This window comes from Pimephales promelas, chromosome 6 (assembly GCF_988280905.1).
Source record: "Pimephales promelas chromosome 6, fPimPro1.hap1.1, whole genome shotgun sequence".
NCBI lineage: Eukaryota > Metazoa > Chordata > Actinopteri > Cypriniformes > Leuciscidae > Pimephales > Pimephales promelas.
In genome coordinates this window covers 32941739-32964780 of record NC_142774.1, presented here as the reverse complement: position 1 = coordinate 32964780, position 23042 = coordinate 32941739, and the positions used below count along the sequence as shown (strand labels likewise).

The window sequence follows — 23042 nt, the reverse complement described above, 5'->3', positions numbered from 1 at the left end:
CATCGAGGGTGCGTTATCAGGTTATCACAGAGGATACCGGTAACAGCTCAGTAATGGCGTCGCCACAAGATGGCAGCCTAAACAAAACGCTCGTCGGATTCGTGTATTAAACAGCCCGCGATTTACGACTGTCGCGTTACAACTTTTATAATGTCGAGTGGGAAAACATGTTCCGTTATAAATTGTTTCAACAGTGGCAGTAAAATTTCAATTTGGAAGAGAAAACATTGTGAGCTACATAAAATACCCTGGGTCGACTGCCCCTGTCTGGTGCCATACGGTTTACACAGATTTCCTGGGCGAGTACAAGACGCGGACATTCGCCAGAAGTGGGTGAAAAATATCAACAGGCAGGGATGGGTTCCTAATAACAACAGCAGGGTAAGTTTTGGCTTGTATTGAATCCCATTTTCAAATTGTGACAATGTTAATGTGGGTAACCCACCTAATGTTATCTAGCTGGTCAACGTCAGCTTGCTACCTAGCTGTCTGTTAGCTGCTAACTTTAACATGGCTCAGATGTTGTTGGAAAGCTAGTCTGTCTTGTTAGTAACACGAAACACTGTTATTTGTCTAAAATATGGACAGTACTGTTAGATAGTAGCCTATCGTTGTGTAGTGTGTGTGTGTGGGTGTGAGAGAGAGAGAGTGAGAGTGTGAGAGAGTGAAATTCTCCTTTGGGAAACCTTAAAGTATCTATCTAACGTTATCTATCTATGTTATTTACTATTCAAGGTCTGTGGGATACACTTCCCTGATGGCAGACCAACTAAAGAGCACCCATACCCAGTATTGCACATGGGATATGAAACTCATGCTGTAAGTTGATTTCTTTACCATATTCATATCTGAGAGACATTTGTGAGATGGGGGTATTGTAGCTGTATCTTGCAGGGAAGAGGGTGGGAATACTATTATATATACTATTATATGGGGTTATTCAGCTATGCTGGTAAAACTTTTGCTTCCTGACATCTGGTAGTAGTAGCCTAATCCTGACACAGTTTCCCTAAGGCCATATGTTCCGTTTACATATTTCACGTCATATGTGTTTGATTCAATCATTTTTTGCAGACTGCCATCATGTGCCTCAAGTTTCTTTGGTGTAGGACACTTAATCTCAAGGATGGTATCTTTGTCAACTACTCCATCTAGCCTGGCACCAAGCCAGTTTTAATAAGACCCGTGGTCTCAACTGTCTGCCCTGACGATCCCTTCAAACCATTTTCTAGCTAAAGGCTCAGCTGATTGACCATATCTCGTAGCTGTGCATCCAGCAAACACAGCATTTAATTTTCTTTCGACCCAGTTGCTTGGGTCTGTTTTTTTAGGGCACGTCTGATGCCTCACTGCTGGTAATTCGAACTTTTCTTTGGTCCAGCCAAAATTTACAATCCTGGCCTTTTGATTTTGTTTCAATTTTCTCTCTCTCATCTTTCCCACATTCTGGTACCACATTCCTCCAAGTTGATTGGTTCCAGGCACACAATTGGTCTGTGCAGGCTGTACCTGTGAAGCCTCGAGACACAGCATTTTTCAGCATGTAAATTAGACCTGCCATACACTTCAGTTATTTGTACAGTATGAGTGTTGTTAATGGTCTGTGAAAAGTCTGTTATTGACACACTTCTCTTTTCTGATTGCTGTTATCAATTTCTCTATTTTTTTTTTCTTGAAAGTTGTGAAAACACTATTGTGGAGTATATTTACAAAACAATATATTTAAAGTAATCTCTCATTCACCATTATATAAGTTCACCCAAGAATGACAACTCCTGCTTCTAAGAAACGCGGAACTCTCTCTTTTAGAATATTTTATTATACTTTCATAGGCTATACATTGTAAATGTGATTTTTTTTTCAAGAACTTTATTGAACACTACACTTGTTAACAACCATGGTAAAAAATGTGAAATGTGTTGTGTTCCCGTCATTTTACTGACGACTGCTTTCTAAAAACACTTGTCCATGAAAGACGGGCAGTACCAAGTTTATTTGGACCAACTAAATCTGTAAGTATGATTAATAAGTGTTGAAATGCATATAGTTTTGTGTTTTATATTTCAGACTGGATCTTCTAACTGCTTAGAACGAATAATTATATTACATTAATCATCCAATAAACTCATAAGGGCTGAAGCAGTGATGCAATGTAGGAAGAACAGGGACTTGACTGTAATGATCCAGTCGGTCGATAGGTGGCGGCAAAGTACTTGGTGTTGCGAACCGTTACAAATCAAAAAGAAAAAGCGCACTTCTTGGAATATCGCAATATCTAAAGTTTTTTTTTTTTTTTATCCCTACACATATCCCCCATACGCAATGTTTATTTCCTCGGTAGTGCTTTCACAAAAATGGCCCAGCAACGTGGTAGATGTTCTGTAGTTGGCTGTAGGAATGAGCATAAGAGTGTTCATTTACTTCCGTCATCTGTGCCACTGAAGATGCAGTGGATTAGTTTTATTTTTAAAGGAAATGCGCCCGAAAATGTTGGTAAATACTTATACGTTTGTGCTAACCATTTTACACCAGACTGCTTCGTAAACGAGGGCCAGTAACTTATAAGGCAGGATTTGCATTAAAGTTATTAATTAAGGATGGTCCAACTGTCCGTTATCCAACTGCATATCCAGAATACCTAAGTATCGAGATTTTGTTTACTTGTCCACGTCGTCTTTCTGATTGCAATAATTCATAAATGAGCATGACGCAATATAACCTCTCAAAAAAGTAATACTACATGATAATGTCTCGTTATAGCTCATGTCATATCCAGCGTCATGTGTTAGTTGGGATTGCAGTTATGTGTGTTGCTCAGCTCATCCGTCGTTACGAAACGCCTGTAACACATTACTACATACATTCGTCAACTACGCATGTAGAAACGTCTTCTGCCGGAGTTTTCCTCCTTCAGTGTCCGACTCTTCTTCATAGAGCTGCTGAACTCCAGTATTTACAGTGGCAGCAGAGCAGTGACTGAAAGGGGTGGGGAGAAGAGCAGCAGCTCATTTGCATTTGACGTGCACGACAAATGTCTCCCAAAAGAGGGAAGCTGTTGTGTACTGTTTTTATTTGTTGCTGGAAGAGTTGTTGTTTCGTGTTGTCGACATGTCGAGAAGACGCTGTTTTCTGCGCTGCGAAATCAAATCTACGTTGCATGGACTTCCAAAGGATGAGGGTGTGAAGAAGCAGTGGTTACAATTCATTTTTACAATGATACCACAGCAGTTTAACTCCAACCTTTTGTTGTGTTCCCGACATTTTACTGACGACTGCTTTTCAAATCTTTCCGAGGTCAATGCGGGATTTGCAAAACGTTTATTCATTAAAGATGGGAAAGTACCCACATTATTTGGGCCTTCTTGCACTTCGACATGTAAAGGATCACAGCCTGTAAGTATGATTTTGTAGCCTATATTTTGTACGGATTGCTTAGAAGGCGAGGTTTTGTGTTTTACACCCAGTGCACTGCTGAGGACCCTGCTAACCTGCTATCTATAACCATAACCTGCTATCTCATGTTATTGTCGTGAAATAGTTCCGCTAAATCAGTGATTCAAACAGTACCGATGGGGACACCTCCGGAACTGAAATTCAAAATGCTATGGCCATCTGACCAACCCGAGAAGAACGGAGGGGAAGTCCGTGCAGGGTTGCCAGGTTCGCAAACACTAGCCCCCTTGCTATTAAAAAACCCTACTCAAAACACTTTAGGGATGTGATTGTGATACCATTTGTTTACCTTTCGATCGTTTGATATAAGATGACTTTGCACACATCATGTAAATTGCTCAACTCAAACTTCCTTGTTAATCTGAAACCATTAGTATATTACTGAAACGAACAATTTTCTACTCCTACGTCACTGCGTCTTAAGCCCCGCCCAAGAGACGCAAACACAGCACAAAACGACCGAGATGCCTCTGAGGATTTCAAGACGTTGTGCAGTGTTGAGTTGTGGAAAAGCGCAATCTTTGCATGGCCTTCCGCGTGATCCTAACATTAGTAAAGCGTGGATTAACTTTATTTTTAACGAGGTTCCAGATCGCGTCAATAAGACACTGTTTGTCTGTTCGCTTCATTTTACCGCGGATTCGTTTATAAACAAGCCGCAGTTCGACGCAGGCTTTTCAGAGAGACTGAAAATAAAAGATGATGCAGTGCCGACTATACTGACTCCGACCGTAATCTCGCAACACACACGTGTGAGTAACAAAACTTTGTTATTGTTTTTTTTTTATTTTTACCAAACGTCACTATTGCTTTGTTACAGATCGTTTGATATGAGTAAGTTAGTACGTTTTCACCAGTGACCTATCTGTTTCCATAGGCGCACATATTGATTTATAGTCTTTCAGTATATTTAAACGCCTATGGGTGTTGTACGTTTTTCACTTTTAACTTTAATATAGTTTTTCACTATTAATATAAGAGCAGCGCGACAAACGATGAAACATTCATTCATCATTCGTTTACACTAAACACCATTTGTGTCCCTTTGTGAGTTTGTGAACTGTGGTAACTCAAAACAAAACGTGCTTCTCAAATAGCGTTCTTATGCATTATTAGTCTATGACATAGCGAAGTGTTCACATCGATAATTTCAAACAGAAAAGTACACTTTAAATACGCGTATCACGGATTTAATTAACCGAAAAAACGTGAATTGTTTGGAATGCACTCATCTGGCGCAGCTTTAATTACGTAGAAGAAGGGGAGGAGCTAGTATCAGACTTAATGCAAAATGCCAAAACTTTAAAAGGGTCATGAACTGAGCAATCAAATGTTCCTTGAGCTTTTGATATATAAAACGTAATCGTAATATAAGAATATCCTGCTGAAAAGTTCCGTAGTCAAATAAAAGCTTTTACAGCTGCCTCATCAAACGAGGGATCTGCAAATTGGCCTACCTGTGACGTCAGAGAACAGTGAAAGACCGCCTCAACAGGAGACCAACGCCTAATTTCATAGCCCCGCCCACCGATTTGCTCATTACATGTATTTGGTAAATAACATAAGGCCTATGTGTTGTTAAACCAGCAGATCTAGCTACCAAGCAATAAAAATGCCTCAGAAACTTACAAAATATTGTGCAGTGCCGAGCTGTGGAAGAACACAATCGCTGCATAAGCTTCCTTCGAATTCCAGGTTTAGGAATAAGTGGTTGAACTTTATTTTTAATGAAGTTCCAGCTCAAGTGGGTAAGACATTGCGCATTTGTTCGCTTCATTTCACCACGGATGCTTTTGCAAACAAGACACAAGTCGAGGCTGGATTTGCAGACAGAATGAGATTAAAAAACGATGCTGTGCCTTCTATATTGGATCCGAAAGGAATGGCGCAATACATTAATGTGAGTAAAAAAGTTTTTTTTATATGTGCTAGTATTTGCATTGTTACAGATCGTTTGATAATAATTATGTGAAGTTGACGGGTCGAACATTGTATGGGTGAATCATTCCGGTTGCCATTTTTCCACATTGGAAGTTTTCGAAACAATTCCCCACGCAAACTGACAGGGGAGTCGAAACTCATCATAATATGTTAAACTGTTATCCAATCATAGCAGTCGGTGTTTACTTCCAAGTCTTCAATGCGGCACTGCGGGCACACCCATAAAACCGTTTCCGGTGCTACGGGCAAAACCAGGGTAGAAAATAGCCTAATGCTTATTCATTATGATGTTTTTGAAAAACCACATGAATTTCATAAGTTGATCTCAGACAACAGTATAACAATTTTTAAAAGGGAAGTTCATGACTCTTTTAAAATTCATCCATGACACGGCTGATTGCATAATGTGTATAAAGGTAATATGATGCATCGCATGTGCAGGGTAAGATTTGTGAAAGTGTTCATAAGTTTGCGAGCGTGCAAGATGTATATGCAAGGGAAGATTTGTAAAGGTAAGAAAAAATATTTGCAGCATTTTACTATTCGTAAGAGTAATTCATGTAATGTGAAGCTGCAGCATCATGCTAATGCAACATAAATGGGATCTGTATTCCTCTGACTTACATTTCATTCCGCACTTACACTTTTGGCACGTTTTTTGCACGCGGCCAAAAGCATTGCATGTTTTTTACATACAGCCAAAATCATTGCATGCCTGTGAACAGCGATCTGCAAGCAAAAACAAGAGTTAGGAACTACAAAACAGATGGATTGTGTAAAACTAACTAACCTTTGTGTAAAAAAACTTAAACTGATGTAAATATCTGAATAACTTGTGTGCATGGTGGGGCTAAAAAGTTCCTGAAATAACCCGATTTGTACAGTTGTGTCTGTCTTTTAGCTGCGCTTGCAGTTTTGGCATGATTCTCTTTTGTCATGATTCGCGAAGAGGAGGGCGGGTCCACCTTCATGTAGCCAATCAAATGAGCTTCTCGCTGTCTCTCGTTTTACTTCTTTCTGATTGGTTCGATAAACACCCCAGTCGCCAAAATATATCTTTGTCTTCATTTGGTTCAGCGCTCTCGCTGCCGAAATGGTACTTTTAATGCACACATACATGTTAAGGAAATAAATAAATGATGATTTCCTTATAAGCTGAATAACAGTGACATGCTACAATTATTTTTTTTTCTTACACTTGTAAGGCGATTTACACCTTTACAAATCTTCTCTTGCGCATGCATGCAGATTTAATGTACACTAACAAATTTATGTACACTTTCACAAATCTTACCCTGTGTATTCGATTCTTTGTGGCATCATATTACCTTCATAAATGTGTATATAGTGCGTCATTTGGAACACAAAAAATATAACTACTTTAACTTTATTTGCTCCAATAGACCTTATTCAGAGCAGAGCCGTGAGGGGCGGAGGTTACACGTTATTTTCTTTAGATATAAGCTATATTCACATGGATTTAGATATTTAGCAATAATTTTAAATAGACTCTATATAATGAGCAATATTATAAATCATGTTTAAAGTTAATGGATACAAACCTAGTTCATTGTTAGGTTAACATTACAAATTATATTTAATTTAAAAGAAATGGTAATAAATGTGTAACCAACCATGTTGTGAAAGTGTTTTCCATTTGACTGTATTTTGTGGTGATGTGTTCATGTCATTACAAATAATACTTAAAGGGGACCTATTATGCAAAATTCACTTTTATAAGGTGTTTGCACACCAAATGTGTGTTCATGGCTATGTCAGCCTATAATGGTAAAAATCCACTCTTTTTTTTTTTAAATCCTCTAAATCAAAAGCAGTCTCTTCAAACGAGCTGATTCAGACGGCGACGTCATCGTAGAGAGAAGAACCACAGCCGGTGACAATCTGCCCTATTAGCACAGGCGTGAGAAGCACAGAGGCAACTGGAGTTGCACAATGTCTGCGTCAAAGAGACATTACAAGTGTTGTGTTTTGGGATGTACCAGTGGAGATAAGAGTTTCCATATACTACCACAATCTGAGTCACTGAGGATGTCCTGGTTAAATTTCATTTTCAAAGGAAATATCCCAAAGAACTTTGCTAAGATCTTATACGTTTGCTCCAATCATTTTGCGCCCGAATGCTTCACCAACAAGGGTTTTGTCAACGCTGGATTTTCAAAAAGGTTGATTCTGAAAGAGGGGTCAATACCAACGATTCGTGCGCAAACTTCAGATCCAGACAAAGTAAGTGTCGTACGTCATCTGTTGTGAGTCCTTCCTAATTTCATTTCTTAAAGAGCTTGTTGGCACTCTGTGTGGCTAACTTTGATAAATTCACCATTGTCTCTGCCTGTTTTCACTGACACTGCCCCTGTTGCCGGTCTGCTGAAACTCCGCCCTCTTCTTGAAAGGGGGCCGGGAGCCCCAGCTCGCTTGGCATTTAAGGGGATGTAAATGAATGAATAAATGATCTGTGTGGTATTTTGAGCTAAAACTTCATAGACTCTCTTGGGTTATCTCAAACGGACTTTACATCTTGTAAAAATAGGCATAATAAGTCCCACACTCTGGTAACGCCTCGGTGTATAAACACCTTATAAAAGTGAATTTTGCATAATTGGTCCTTTGTAAAAAAAATTAATATTAATAAATGTTACTATGTTGTAAAGTTTTTAATTTGACTATGTTGTGATATTTATGTTCATGTCATTACAAATGATACTTGGATACAGAGTGTGACTCAAGTGTTGACTATGTCAAATGTGTTTAAATTTAACATAAACATGTATTATAAAGCTCTTTGAAGGAGTGAAACTGTCATTTTTCTATATTAAAACCAATACTGCATTTTAAAAGTAGCCTAAATAATCATTCAAAAAGTGTGAATGACTCATAAAACGTTATATACAAATAACTGGTTTCACAAACAAGGCTTAAATCTAGTCTTCGACTAAAACGCATGTTTGAGCTGTTTTAACTGAACGCATCTTGCACTAGCATATCTTAAAACATGCTAATGCCATTTTGTCTCAAGATGCACACGAAAATGTTTTTTTTAAGGCACGCTTATAAAAACTACTTTAATGCCCTGATTGTACTAAGGCCTAATCCTGACTTGCTCTAAGCATTTTCTGTCAAACAGGGCCAAAAAACGGATGATATTCACCGTTGTATTAGATCTCAGTCGTCATTGAAAGCAAAATTAATGATTCATTTCATTTTAAGATCTCTACTTTGATAAATAAAGAAAAAAACTGAGCGCTCGTTTGTTTGACGTGTAGTCATTATGTAAATGACTAAAAATGCATTTACTTGTGTCTTACTGGATTTCATACAGATAAAAGCACATTTTACTTGCCCAAGGCTTTGCATTAAAAATGTAATTTGAATTTCGAATGATTTAAAAACTGTAAATTTGACAGTAAGTGGCCATACTGCTGTCTCTTTAATGGCTATTTTTAACATCATGAACATGAAAGAAATATCACAGTCAAATGGGAATTCACAATACTGTTACAAAATGTTTCTATTATCCAATAATATGATTATTTATAAAAGACAGCTGTTGCTCATTGTAGGCTACATCATGATATCTTCTGTATGTATGAACAATGAACATGTATGACTTTGTTTTTAAAGTATTGTTAAAAATTGTAGATCTCGACCCGAGTCGTGCTTACTAAGCATGGTTGCTATATTACTACAGTTAATTCATGGTACATTATTATTATTATCATTTTTTTTATATATATAAAGGTATCATTTATTAATAAGGATTACAGATTGTTATCAATGTTTTAACAACTCTTTATTTTATTATAATACTTGTCATGTCTAGGTTTGTTATGAATAGCTCCAGATGCGGTTTCATGATCTAAGGGAAGCACTGCTCCCTCTTTAAACACGTACTATAGTGGAAGTGTGAATGGCATCTGTGAATTTTGACCTGACTGAATGGCAGTTTTGGCAACCAGAGTTAGTTTTCTATAACAAGCATAGTATAAAGTGCTTGCTATACAAATATATAAACTGAAAATGCCGTTTTTCAACCAATCATTTTATGTATTTTGGTTTGTTGTTTATTTTATAATTAATTATAGATGCATGTGATAATCTTGGAATAGACATTTCACTAACTCTTTGTTTTCCCTTTAAAATTCAACAGCAAACATCTGCAGCGCCTTCTCTTTTGATCCTCACTTCTGCTGTGGATCGCAAGAAAATTAAAACAAATGATGTGGTGGACATTACAGCCAGTAGTGATGAAGATAGTGATATTTGTGACCTGGACAGTGTGGCCAGCAGTGTGGACAGCACAGCAGAGGAAATGTTTATGGATGGTCTTGACCCTGTTCTTGATCGGTGAGTTTTTTTTAATGACGTAATTGTTTGGCTTGGCATTAACTTCACAATTTCATTTCACAAGATTGTATTTTCAATATTGATTCATTTGGATAGTGCAGTAGGCGCATGAAAACAAGAAAAACACTACTTTATTTGTTCACTTTTACGTACACTTCAGAACACAGAACAACGCCACCTGGTGGCAAAACACAAGACATACTAACCTCATAGACCATCAGCAATGCATTTTTTTTCCCAATGTATTTTTTTATTTATTTATTTTTGAGCTAACTAATTCAAGGTTGTAAACTGTTTATACTTTCAACGTTGGTTGTCTCACAACGAAGGGGGAAAAAACTACATCTGAAATAGCAGTGTTATTATTTATGAGAGATGACAGCGTATAACCTTTGTTGGTTTTATAATTGGTCCGGAATGTTAAGTCATCCAACAGTTTCGTCTTAGGATAGAATGCAAATAAATACATCTCATGGCAGTCAGATGAGCTTGCTAGATTTTAATAGTCTACACACTGTCAAATTTAGATTGTGTGCAGTGTGGCTTACATTCAAACACTTGGTATAAGTGCAAAGTTTATAGTGCATCATTTGGGACACAACTGTGAAGTGTAGGCTATGAATTTTATAAGGTTATTTTGTCATGCAAATGTTGAATCTGATAGCCCCTGTAATAGTTGAGTGCTTAAAATGTCCAGTATTTCACTTTTTTTCAGGTAAGTGCATCATCCGGATATTTAACATGCACTTTTTTAATGTAAACGTGCTATTTATATTTATAGAATAGTGCATAAGTATGCAAATTGGAATGCAGTTAGAGTCTGTGTAAACGTTACAAGAATTTCAGAAAAACTAATGTTTCTGGTATTCTAGGTAGTGTTGTGTTATGTTATGGTTGGACTACTGCTCATCTCATCAGTCGACATGTTTTTCTTGGCCTTTGAAAGCATTTGCTTGTCAACAAATGCACATGTACAGCTATTTACTGTAATTACAACAGTGAATTCCAAACCCTTTTGTACATTGCTAATCTTATTCTGCTTTCTTGTGTCATGCAATAGACCTTCATCTGACCTTTACCCACCAGAGGAGGACTGTGGTTCAGATGACAGCCTACAGCAGAGAAAGAGACCCCGTCTGTCCTTCACATCATCTACTGCTGATAGGGATGGCAGGGAGAGTGAAAATAATGTCTCTGCTATATCAACAGAAAGATGGCACAGCTCAGATGAAGCAGATGTTAAGCCACCTCATATAAACTTCAAACCCGCCCAAGAACCTGGGCCTCAGATTTTGCTGAATAGGTGCAGCAGTCCTCTGCAGTTTTTTCTACTGTTTTTCCCAAAAACAACTTTGCAGACCATTGTAGGGCACACAAATGACTATGGAGCCAAGCGCCAAAAGAGAAACGGCAAGGGCTGGGGAAATATTTATCTTAACGATTTGAAGTCGTACATAGCGCTGGTCATTTACATGAGTATGTTCAAGTGCTCTTCGCTGACCGACTATTGGAGTGTTTCCCAGCACTTCAGTCTGTCCTTTCCTGCAAAAGTCATGTCTTACCAGAAATTTCTGTCAATCTCTAAAGCTCTTCATCTAAGCGACAGCAGGGAAGATGAGAAGAACCGCGTTAGGAGGGGAACATCAGCCTTTGAACGCTTGGGTAAAATTCAACCCCTGTATCAAGTCGTTAGGGAGGCTTGCAAGACATTTTTTCATCCTTTTCAGAGAATCACCATTGTTGAAAGAATGGTGACATCGCAGCCTAGAACTGGACTCAAGCGATGCTTGAAAAATGAATCTCCAAACATGGGGTACAAACTCTTTGCACTGACAGACTGCACCTCTGGCTACACGTGGGACTTCTTTATCTATGAGGGGAAGTCGTGTTCTTCACAGAGCGAGGGCTTGAGTTATGAGTCCGTTATGGCATTGGTGGATGAAAATATGTTGGGCTCTGGGTACAAACTGTTCGTAGACAAATTTTACACCAGCGCCACACTCTTCAGTGACCTCTTGTGTAAAAAGGTCTGGGCTTGTGGCCCTGTATGGGCAAACAGGGCAGGTTTCCCAAAAACAACGGTGAACAGACTGTCAAGGACCGCCCCGCGCGGCACCATGCGTTGGATTAGGGATGAGAAGCTGCTGTTTGTTGAGTGGAAAGACTTGCAGCAAGTGCAGATGTGCTCCACCTTCCATAAAGCCTATGAAGGAGATACCGTGCAGAGGAAGGTGAAGGGTGACGCTCAACCGACCCATGTGGAGATCCCCGTTCCAGCTGTGGTGTTGGACTACAAGAAGTAAGTACATTTTATTCCAAGATGTTCCTTGTCCATCTTATTGTACCTGTGCATTCAGTCTTCAATGCGTTTACTATGAAAGCTTGTTTTCAACACAGAGAAAACAAATTTATATCACAATCCTGAATTATTATTATTTTTTTGCATTTCCAAGTTCTCTCAATTTGGACTTATGCGATTCTGAGAAAAAGTCTGGCGGAAACAGACAAGGAAAATAATTGCGAGATGTAAAAAGAGAAATTGTGTGTGTGAAGTCTTAATTGTGACATAAAACAAGCAGAAATAAACTTCCATAGTTTACTCTCTTTATCTGTATGGAGTTTGAAATATGAATTTTATATTTCCACTTAGGACCATGGAGGCAGTGGATCTATCTAATTGCATTACTGGACATTACAGAGCTCTACATAAACCGAAGAAGTGGTATCAATGTGTGTTTTATCACTTTTTGGACATCACTGTTGAGAATGCATTCATCATGCAGGAACTAATGGCTAAGAGAAAGAACATGAAGCCTTTGACTCGAAAGGCATTCTTGGAGGTGCTTATTTTAGAGCTTACAGAGATCGGTCCTCAGGATCCAGCACTAGTTTTCTCAGCTCGCTCTTCCTCAGTGGTTCCTGCTTTCCACAAGCCGAAGCACATCACACCGGACAACATTTGTGGACGGAAGTGCAGGCTTTGCAACCAGACAACTCCTGTCATGTGTGTGACATGTGATGCGTTGTTGTGCTTTCAGCCTGAGAGGGACTGTTTCAATGATTGGCATGAAAAACAAGGCTTTTGATTTATGGCTTCAGTGAATGTTACCATGTTACGGGTCATGAGGGCCTAAATGTGTTTTGTTTTGTTACATTTTGTAAAGGAGGTGGAAAGTTTGACTTCACATATGACAGCTGATGCTGAAATATTACTAATAAAACATACTAGAAATGGACTTATGACTTTGTTGCATGAGTTTTATCAACATGCATATGAAATGGGCTTGGTTTAATTAAAATGTAATGTTTGCAAATTAGTTTATAAATGGGCTAAATCCAGGCTTCAAGAGACATTAGACCTGAGACAAGAGAAGGGACCCATTCAGACCTGATTCGTTTTTCTCCCTCCACTAATTTAAAACAATTCTTTATAATTGAAATTTGCTCTTTCAGTGTTAAAAATAATTGTAAAAAAAGTCAACTCACTTTTATCAGATTTTTTACATGTCCATTGCAATGGAAATCATTACTGAAGCAACATAAAATCCTCCCATTTAACCATACATGTGAACTAGTGTTTTAACAACATATGTGAACTATTGTTGACAATGAGCAATGCAATCAGAATGTAGATAAAGTAAGATGATGGGATGGTGTCTCAAAAAATCATTGTTTTGTGCACTTGATTATGATTGTGTGCATATAATAGCAAGGTGTGTGTGCTGCTGTATATTCACTCATTTTATATTCACTGTTGCGGTTTTGCCACTAAAACAAATCTGAATGAATGTTTATGGTCACAACATTAAATTTCCAACCGTAAATGTATATTCTTTTTGTGAGTGAATGCAGCATGGACTACTTTAAAGGTGATTTTCTCAGTGTTTTGATATTTTTGCACCCTCAGATTCCAGATTTTCAAATATTGTCCTTTCCTAGCAAATCATACATCAATGGAAAGCTTATTCATTCAGCTTTAAGATGATGTATAAATCTTTTTTTTTTTTAATTTACCCATCTGATGTACCCAGGGTCACATACTATATATATATATATATATATATATGAAGAGTTCAGATGCAAAAGCCTCTAAATGCCATTTGAAATTTTCTTCTTTAATGATGATTTTTATCAAACTTGTATATTTAAGATTAGTAATTTCACTTAAATAACAATTAATAGGTAATTATCATTGCCATTTAAGTGAAATCACTGAACTTAAATATAAAAGCTTGATAAAAATGATCATTCTAGAAGAAAATTTCAAATGGCACTTAGAGGCTTTTGCATCTAACGTATACGTCACAGCTTGAAAGGACCAAAATGCATGCGCAGAAAGGAGGCTTGTCACTGGCAGGCAGTCAGTCCGTGAGCACTGAGCAGCAGTTGGAGTGTTTGTTTGCATTATGTCTTGGGGACGCTGCGAGTTCCGATGCGAAAGCAGAACCCATTTGTTTGGCCTTCCAAGGACGGATGGAATTAGGGATCAATGGTTACAATTTATTTATAACGCTGTTCCTCAGCGCTACAACCCAAAGGTTCGCTTGTGTTCTGCCCATTTTACAAAGGACAGCTTCCTAAACCTGGGAGAATACAACGCCGGCTACACACAAAGGCTACTCCTGAAAAATGGAGCTGTTCCCACTTTGGTCAGACAGTATGGCGCCTCTTCATCAAAACTTGTAAGTATGTTTGCTTATTTGTTGGAGCTATTGACTGTCCAAACGTAACATTCATACCCCGTGTGGCCATTTGTCAGTGGCACTTGTATGATACGTAGGGGCTGCATAACAGAAACATTGACTTTCAAAAAGTTGTGTTATGTGAAATTACCATGGTTACTTACGAAACAGGATATGATGTTTGAGTTTGAACCTTTCTTTCCTTGGACATGTGCTCTTTTAAAGTCTTCTGTGGCGAAAACCAAACTGTTGTTTATGTGACCTCAAGACAAACGCAGTTAAAACTTAAAGGGGTGGTCAAACGATTTCACTTTTCTAACTTTAGCTAGTGTGTAATGCTGTTTGAGCATAACAACATTTGCAAAGTTATAACGCTCAAAGTTCAAAGCAAAGGGAGAAATGTGCTAGGGACTACGACAGGGTGGCTGACATCACTAACCCAATATTTAACTTGCATTTAAACCCCTCCTCCAAGAATACTAAACAAGCGTGGCGACTCTGGCGAGGCCAAGGCCATTTTATATTGCTTCGGAAAAGAGTTGTTGTGGGATAGTAGGCTCGCTTGTTGTTGCCGCCGCAATGCCGTCGAAACGCTGTTATTTTCATCCGGATTCCAGGTCCGCTGTGTTCAGCCTTCCTAGGGACTGTGGAGTTAGGGATCAGTGGTTACATTTTATTTTTAACTCTGTCCCTAATAAGTATCAACCAAATCTCGCTCTCTGTGCTTCACATTTTACGGAGGAAAGCTTCCACAATCTTTGCGAGTTCAATGCTGGATTCGCACAAAGGCTTGTCCTGAAAGATGGAGCAGTTCCAACTTTAAGAAGAGAAGCTGTTGTTAACTGGCCAAAACGTGTAAGTATGATTTATTTTTCGTCGACGTGTTTTCCTGTAATGGAATTGTTAGTCTAATTGTAACGCTAGCAAGGAAGTAAACAAATGACAACCAACGCTGTTTGGCTCTGCAAAGTTTGTATGCTGCTCATTCATAGGCCTAGTTTACGTTATCCGACAAACGCCTCCTTACAACCTTTTTTTTTAATCTCAAAAGAGCTTGGAATTAGCGTAAATTATTATTTTATTAGAGCTCTGTACTGTTTATCTATGCTTGTATATCTATAAGCATGCTAAACATGGTTCTGTGTTTGATTTGGCTACTGTAGTAAAGCCAATGTGTTTAGTGTTCATTTTGGGTTATTAGTTCAGGCGACATTTACATCTAATTTTAAATTAGATTTTTTGCACATTTACTACATGTAGCCTACACCTAATAAAATAGATTTTTTTAATAAAAAAATTCTTGAATACATGTTTGTTAATACTAATAGACAAACACTTGTTTTCTTTTATAAATTAAAAAGCAACATTAATAATTAGTACAATTAAATAACAGCGAATCTAAAAAGTAATGAGACAACAACAACAAAACATTCTGAAACAGCGTTCTTGAACAGGTTCTGCTCGATCATCTTCACTAACATTGTCTGGGTCCGATTCAGGCTCAAATTGGTATGGTTTTATTTGAAGCCATTGTTTATTATAACCATGTAATCAGATCATGAGGATCACATCATTTAGAAATACCAAGGGTTCACCCTAAAGCCCAGAACACACCAAGCCGAGGGTCGGCCGTCGGGCAGTTTTTGTGCGTCGGCCGACTGTTTCCTCGGTGTGTTCCGCACGGTTCCGTGCCGTCGGCTGAAAATAGTCCTCGTCTGCTTTGTTTTGCCCGATTCGACTTGTTGAATTGGTATCGGGCCGTCGGGGAAAGAGAGAACTCTGATTGGCTGTTCAGCTTTAGTGAAAAAGACAGTGCACGAGAATAAATGCAAAACAGCAAGCAAAGAAGTCAAAACAGTAAAGATAGAAGGCTGTTCTTATGTCAAGTCATCTTACCTGAGTGTTCCTTGGCGAATATTTCAATATTAACATGAGCGGAGTGGAATAAAGAAAGCGTTTAGCAGGATTGATATTCAAAACGGTAAGCACGCACTGCTTTGTTTATGGTATGTGTATAAGCCTGCTTCAACCAGACTCTAGTTAATTTCATTTCCACATAGAGTCTGGAACTGCAGCATTGAGAAACGTTTCCTTCCTTGTAGGCGGGTTCACTATTAAAGTTCAAATCTATTGGATCTGCCCAAAGTCACTCACGATCTGCCATAGCCAATCGCTAACGGGGTGTCGTGAGTGACGTATGTCACGCGCCGAAATGGCTGGAAACAACAAGTCCGAATGATCAGAGGATCATGTTTACAATAGGATTTCAGTCAACGAGCGCTGCAGGTTTTGTTAATCTAGGAACAATTATTAATTCGAAATGTATATTTTACACGAAGGACAGTGATATATTCATTCAACGGTGTTAGCTGTGTCTAATCATTACAAATACGCTGCTGTTGTCGTTTTCTGATCTGCCGCAAATGCTGTAGCAGCTACAGTGAATGATCACCCAGATAGCAAACTGACATTGAATCAACGTGGAAATATGACATCGAAACAACGTTGATCTGACATTGTTTTGCTCATCGAATTAACTTTGAACCAACGTCAGACGCGTCATTCTTTCAAAACTAACGGGAAATCAACTTGAAATCAACGCGTTGTTTCAACGTTATGAAAGCAAACCAATTTTCGATTTTCATTAAGCTTTGAAGAATCTGACGTTGGTTCAACGTTAATTCGATGAGCAAAATCAACGTTGTTTCAATGTCATGAGAGACGTTGTTTCCACGTTGATTCAATGTCAGTTTGCTATCTGGGCAGTCTGTCTCTATCTGCAGATGTGTAATAAACAACAATTTTTCATATTACGTCTTATTGTTTCTTAATTACCTTAATTGTGGTCTTCAAAGTATGTGTTTGTACATTTTTATGTGGCATTTATTTTTTTAGTAAAACAAATCAACCATTGCCATCTAAAACTGAAAATCAAATATCTTCAAAGTATGGTTTTTCACATTTTTATTTATGACAATTATTTAAAAAAAAAAATCACAACCAATTTGTATGATTTACAACATGTAAAACTGACACACCAACCTCCTGCATGAGTGCACAAATGGGCTCAAAATGTTCTATTCATCACAAGAATCAGTAAATTTACAGTTGGGAATATGAGCGACTGACATGACTCCTGAGAGGATCTTTAACAATAGTTTAGCAGCCAGGACTCGGGGCTTCCGAACACCAGGCTAAACCGTCCGTCGGTCATCGTGCACGAGCTGCCCAGCACAAACTTCCAAACTTTCTGCCTCCTTCACTTGGTCCTCAGTTGTGCAACAAGAGGTTAGACGATAACAATCCGGCTTTAAATTCTGTATATTCGGCAGTTTCTTTTCCAACAACGGACCGAATAGCTTTTCTCACGTCTTTCTCCGCTGCCATTATTACTGAACTCAAACTGACGCGCTTACATCAACGTCATCTTTCTCAGCCACTCCCTCTATTCGCTGATTGGTCCTACAAAAAATTGATTTCTGGAAACCTAAGGATATGGAGCGATCCTAGACGTAGTACAGAAGTAAAATGAAATTGAGCGGAAGTGCGTAGGAGGGCCCAGCCAGGCTATGTATCTGCAGCCACAGCGTCGGTTTTCCTTTTTGAATGACGAATATAGACTATAGCAGAAATAGAAGGTAAGGGGTGTGACGTTTCCAAAAAACGTGCACTAGGAGGGACAGAACAGTGTAGAATGAACGTAAAATATATCTAAAAAATAGTCATTTTTAAAGAAAACAAAGCATGAACACATGTTACTGTGCACCCCACAAACACAATCAAGCCTCCAAAAAAATGTGTTTTACAACTGCAGTGAACCAAAGCCATCTCTGGTGTTTCTGACGTTTCAAACTATCTTGTAACCAATCATGTCAATTGTGTGTCAAACGTCAAACACACTCAATTGTTCGTGGATCTCTGAGCTGTACTGAATGGAGGTGGGGCAAATTTGCTAATTCACAGAACCGTATATATACTATAGCAAGTAAAGCAAGGGTGAAGTGTTGCATTCAAGCTAATAAGGGCAAGAATCTTTTTCAAGGAAACATTTTAAATGTCATTTTGGGTGATCAAAGATGTGTTTTAAGGAATAAGATATTTAACTAGTACTAACCCTGAACCTACCCCTGTTCCATGTACTTACCTTATATTAGCCAGTACATTCTGGTAAGTACACTGTAAAAGGAAGTGTTACCGAAAATTGAATGTATGGGTAATGCTGCTCTATTACCTATATAAGCCCGCCCCTCATTTCCATCCTGTGGCTGCTGCTCTGAAACTGCTGGCTTCTGGATACTATTGCTAGCCACTGAATCAGTTTTCTCCCCTAATATTCAGCAGACAAAATCTGCAAGGATTGATCGACAGTACTTTCAGATGAATCCAAAGGAAAGTACTAAGAAGGGTGTCAAGGACAGTACAGGAATTAGTGATGAAGATATTTGTGATCAGGACAGTGTGGCCAGCAGTGTGGACAGCACAGCAGAGGAGATGTTTATGGATGGCCTTGACTCTGTTTTAGATCGGTGAGTTTTTCTACACATTTTCTTGATGGTTTTAAATATATTTTAGCACTTATGATGTGGGTTGAAAATGGTTTGAAATCGAATTGTATTTGTATCTCTTACCATTTTTTTATTATTAGTATTTATTACAAATGTGCTTTGCTATCATAACAGTTAAGTGTGGGGGTTTGATGTAAAGTTGTAGATTTATAAATAAATAATTATGTTGCAAAGTTCCTAGTTCAGGTAAGGAGGCGGGGAGAACTGTCGATGGAGGCGGAATCCTTCATCTCTGATTTCGGCACCAATGTAGCAAAGTTCAGGGAAGGGGAGGCAGGAACTGGTGAATGTTCAACGTAAAGTTTAATAAAGCAAAAAACAAAGAACCAAGTGAAAGTCAGAGGCATGGTCCTTTTTCTCCTTTCACTGTTGTCAGTCCAGTGGTTTAGTTCAAATATTCGGAAGACATGACGTTTTATACGATGAATGGTTCCATCCATCAATGCGCACATTAGTTGTGCTAAACAGAAGCTCAAGCGTGTTCGCTTGACTTGCGAGAACCAATTTGGTTAATTCTAGTGTAACGCAGCCTGTTTGATCTTCTGCAAAAACGAATCAGGTTTGTCCTCTCGCAACAAGCAGATTCGGTTGAGTTTCTGTTTTTTTGCTTATTAAAGTTTATATTTGAATAAAAGCCTAAATTGAATCTGTTCATCATATTAAGTGAACTTTCTCCTCATTCAATTTGTACAAGTTTTATGATTTCTGTATGAACTTTTTGAAGTGTCAGTGGTAGTTGAGTAGCTGTCAATGGAGAGACTGAACTCTCTTCACTTGTGTGAGAATTTGCATGTTATTCATCCTTCCATTTATTTATTTATTTATTTTTTGCACATTGGTCTGAATAGTGAAATTAAATACAAAAATCAAATCAAATATTTGTTTTGAGGTGAACTGGCCGTTAGTCAGTTCACAGAACTTCACACTAACCGCTAGTCGTTAGAGTTGTGAAGTATGTTGCTAATTCCTTTTTTTATTTCTTGTATCATTGAAAAGGCCTTCATTTGACATTTACCCCCCAGAGGAGGACGACTGTGATTCAGAGGACAGCCTACGGCAGAGAAAGAGACACCGTCTATCTTCCACTGCTGATAAGGATGGCAGGGAGAGTAAAAATGATGGTTTCTCTGTTGTATCAACAGAAAGGTGGCGCTTCTCAGATGAAGTAGATGTTGAACCACTTCAGTTGGATTTTACTCCTGTCCAAGAACCTGGGCCAAAGTTTTTACCGAGTTGGTGCAGCAATCCTTTGCAGTTTTTTCAGCTGTTGTTTTCAAAAACAATGTTGCAAACCATTGTAGAACATACAAATGACTATGGAGCCAAGCACCAAAAGAGAAACGGCAAGGTCTGGGAATATATTAGTCATAAGGACTTGAAGTCGTACATAGCCCTGGTCATTTACATGAGTATGTTCAAGTGCTCTTCGCTGACTGACTATTGGAGTGTTTCCCAGCACTTCAGTCTGTCCTTTCCTGCAAAAGTCATGTCTTACCAGAAATTTCTGTCAATCTCTAAAGCTCTTCATCTAAGCGACAGCAGGGAGGATGAGAAGAACCGCGTTAGGAGGGGAACATCAGCCTTTGAACGCTTGGGTAAAATTCAACCCCTGTATCAAGTCATTAGGGAGGCTTGCAAGACATTTTTTCATCCTTTTCAGAGAATCACCATTGTTGAAAGAATGGTGACATCGCAGCCTAGAACTGGACTCAAGCGATGCTTGAATAACGAATCTCCAAACATGGGGTACAAACTCTTTGCACTGACAGACTGCACCTCTGGCTATACGTGGGACTTCTTTATTTACGAGGGGAAGTCGTGTTCTTCACAGAGCGAGGGCTTGAGTTATGAGTCCGTTATGGCATTGGTGGATGAAAATATGTTGGGCTCTGGGTACAAACTGTTCGTAGACAAATTTTACACCAGCGCCACACTCTTCAGTGACCTCTTGTGTAAAAAGGTCTGGGCTTGTGGCCCTGTATGGGCAAACAGGGCAGGTTTCCCAAAAACAACTGTGAACAGACTAAGACGGAACGCTCCGCGCGGCACCATGCGTTGGATTAGAACTGATAAGCTGCTGTTTGTTGAGTGGAAAGACTTGCATGAAGTGCAGATGTGCTCCACCTTCCATAAAGCCTATGAAGGAGATACTATGCAGAGGAAGGTGAAGGGTGACGCTCAAACGACCCATGTGGAGGTCCCCATTCCAGCTGTGGTGTTGGACTACAAGAAGTAAGTAAAACTTATTCAGATACAAACTTGCAATTGTGAGAAATAAGCTTCCATAATTTACTCTAATTAATTGTTTAAAGTTTGAAATAAGCATTTTATATTTCCACTTAGGACCATGGAGGCAGTGGATCTATCTAATTGCATTACTGGACATTACAGAGTTCTACATAAACCGAAGAAGTGGTATCAATGTGTGTTTTATCACTTTTTGGACATTACTGTAGAGAATGCATTCATCTTGCAGGAACTAATGGCTAAGAGAAAGAACATGAAGCCTTTGACTCGAAAGGCATTCTTGGAGATGCTTATTTTAGAGCTTACAGAGATCGGTCCTCAGGATCTGGCACCAGTTTCTACAGTTCCTCCTCAGTAGTTCCCTCTTCTTTCCACAAGCCAAAGAACATCACACCAGACAACACGGGTAGAAGGAAGTGCAAGTTCTGCAACCAGACAACTCTTGTAATGTTGTGCTTTCAGCCTGAGAGGGACTCTTTCAATGACTGGCATGAAAAACGAGGCTTTTGAATTATGGCTTCAGTGAATGTTACTATGTTAAGAGTCATTTTTGTGCCATGTTAACAGTTTTAGATGCAATGCTTAATTCCAATGATCAGAATATGTGAAAGACATCTGACCTCAAAAAAGGTAAATTGTAAACTGGATAAATATGTTTTGAATCGTATTAAATTATCTAAATTCAATTCATATTTATTTGTATAGCGCTTTTCACAATACATATTGTTTCAAAGCAGCTTTACAGAAAGTGCATTTCTGAAATGTACATGGAAAAATCCATTTAGTTAATCATGTAATAATTTAGGGTATAACATATCGCCGGCGTTGAGTCTTCTCTTCACAGGCATTTAGTCGTCTCATCGCAGGTGTTGAGGCATCTGAGGTCTCCGTGAGAGGCTGGATACTGGAGCTGACGACCGCCATTTTCCTCGGGACTCGTGTCCCGAGATAACGGCAGAAAAGCAAATGGAAAATAATTAGCATAGACGAGAGTAGATGTTAAAAACTTGAAGACAGTGACTCTGGCGTCCCGTCCCCCACTCAACTCAGCCCAGCTTACTGACCTCTACATCCCTCCTGCTGCTGAGACCAAACCACAATCTCTCCGCAACCCAACCTTACGCGCCAACCCGTTTGACTTAAAGTCTGTCGAGCCCCACTGGTGCGTTAATGCAGTTTCAGTGGCAACGGTTCCATATGGCATACCACTTACCGCAAAACACAATATCTGCCCAACCACCCCTCATTCACGCAATATATACAGGAACGTAATGACTGTTTATAAAATTTATGTTTACGTAAATTTTATGTTTCATGTATAATATTATTAACTGGCTGAAAAACAACAGCAGAACCACATGACCAGCAGTTTTATTAGAAACTTCAGCCACAGGGTGGAAGTGAGGGGGGAAGTTGCGATTACAAATGATGGTTCACTTTTTCTACATGGACTTGTATCATAAACAATACTTTATTAAAAGTCACGTTTCTGGTCATACATGCATGAGATACAATAAGCATCTATCCTATTAAACATTGTCAATGTTAAAGGATACAATTCAATGATATATGCTACAAGAAGACTATTTTTATTTTAAAACTATATTATTGAATGTGTAACCGGTTGTAAAGTGTTTCCCATTTGATTATATGTGGTTGTATTTCCTTATACAATTACACATAATACAACTTGAAGACACAGCATGTGACATAGGCCTTTAATGTCAAATATACTGCAATCATGAAATACAAATACAAAGCCTTGAGTAAAACATGCATTTATTTGCATGAA

The 23042-nt window shown here is 38.6% G+C and overlaps 2 protein-coding genes across 13 annotated transcripts; both read left to right on the top strand.

Annotated features, from left to right (window-relative positions):
- Positions 1-45: 45 nt before the first annotated feature.
- On the top strand, positions 46-12992 carry LOC120481356 (piggyBac transposable element-derived protein 4). 9 transcript variants are annotated; one of them, XM_089132440.1, is made up of 6 exons: positions 325-381; positions 736-819; positions 1075-3393; positions 9560-9756; positions 10817-12055; positions 12407-12992. In XM_089132440.1, exons 3-6 carry the CDS (start codon positions 3109-3111, stop codon positions 12840-12842), a joined length of 2157 nt encoding a protein of 718 aa, XP_088988566.1. In that variant the 5' UTR covers positions 325-381; positions 736-819; positions 1075-3108; the 3' UTR covers positions 12843-12992. The 9 variants fall into 9 exon arrangements, with proteins under 9 accessions (XP_039530912.2, XP_088988566.1, XP_088988563.1 ...); XM_039674978.2 differs by lacking the exon at positions 1075-3393 and having other exon boundaries at positions 46-381; XM_089132437.1 differs by lacking the exons at positions 325-381; positions 736-819 and adding an exon at positions 7227-7638 and having other exon boundaries at positions 3270-3393.
- Positions 12993-14096: 1104 nt separating this feature from the next.
- On the top strand, positions 14097-21733 carry LOC120481357 (piggyBac transposable element-derived protein 4). 4 transcript variants are annotated; one of them, XM_089132430.1, is made up of 4 exons: positions 14097-14438; positions 18780-18964; positions 20000-21235; positions 21347-21733. In XM_089132430.1, the coding sequence occupies exons 1-4, from the start codon at positions 14163-14165 to the stop codon at positions 21606-21608; spliced, it is 1959 nt and encodes a 652-aa protein (XP_088988556.1). In that variant the 5' UTR covers positions 14097-14162; the 3' UTR covers positions 21609-21733. The 4 variants fall into 4 exon arrangements, with proteins under 4 accessions (XP_088988556.1, XP_039530914.2, XP_088988555.1 ...); XM_039674980.2 differs by having other exon boundaries at positions 18777-18964; XM_089132429.1 differs by lacking the exon at positions 14097-14438 and adding an exon at positions 14557-15293.
- The last annotated feature ends 1309 nt before the right edge of the window (positions 21734-23042 follow it).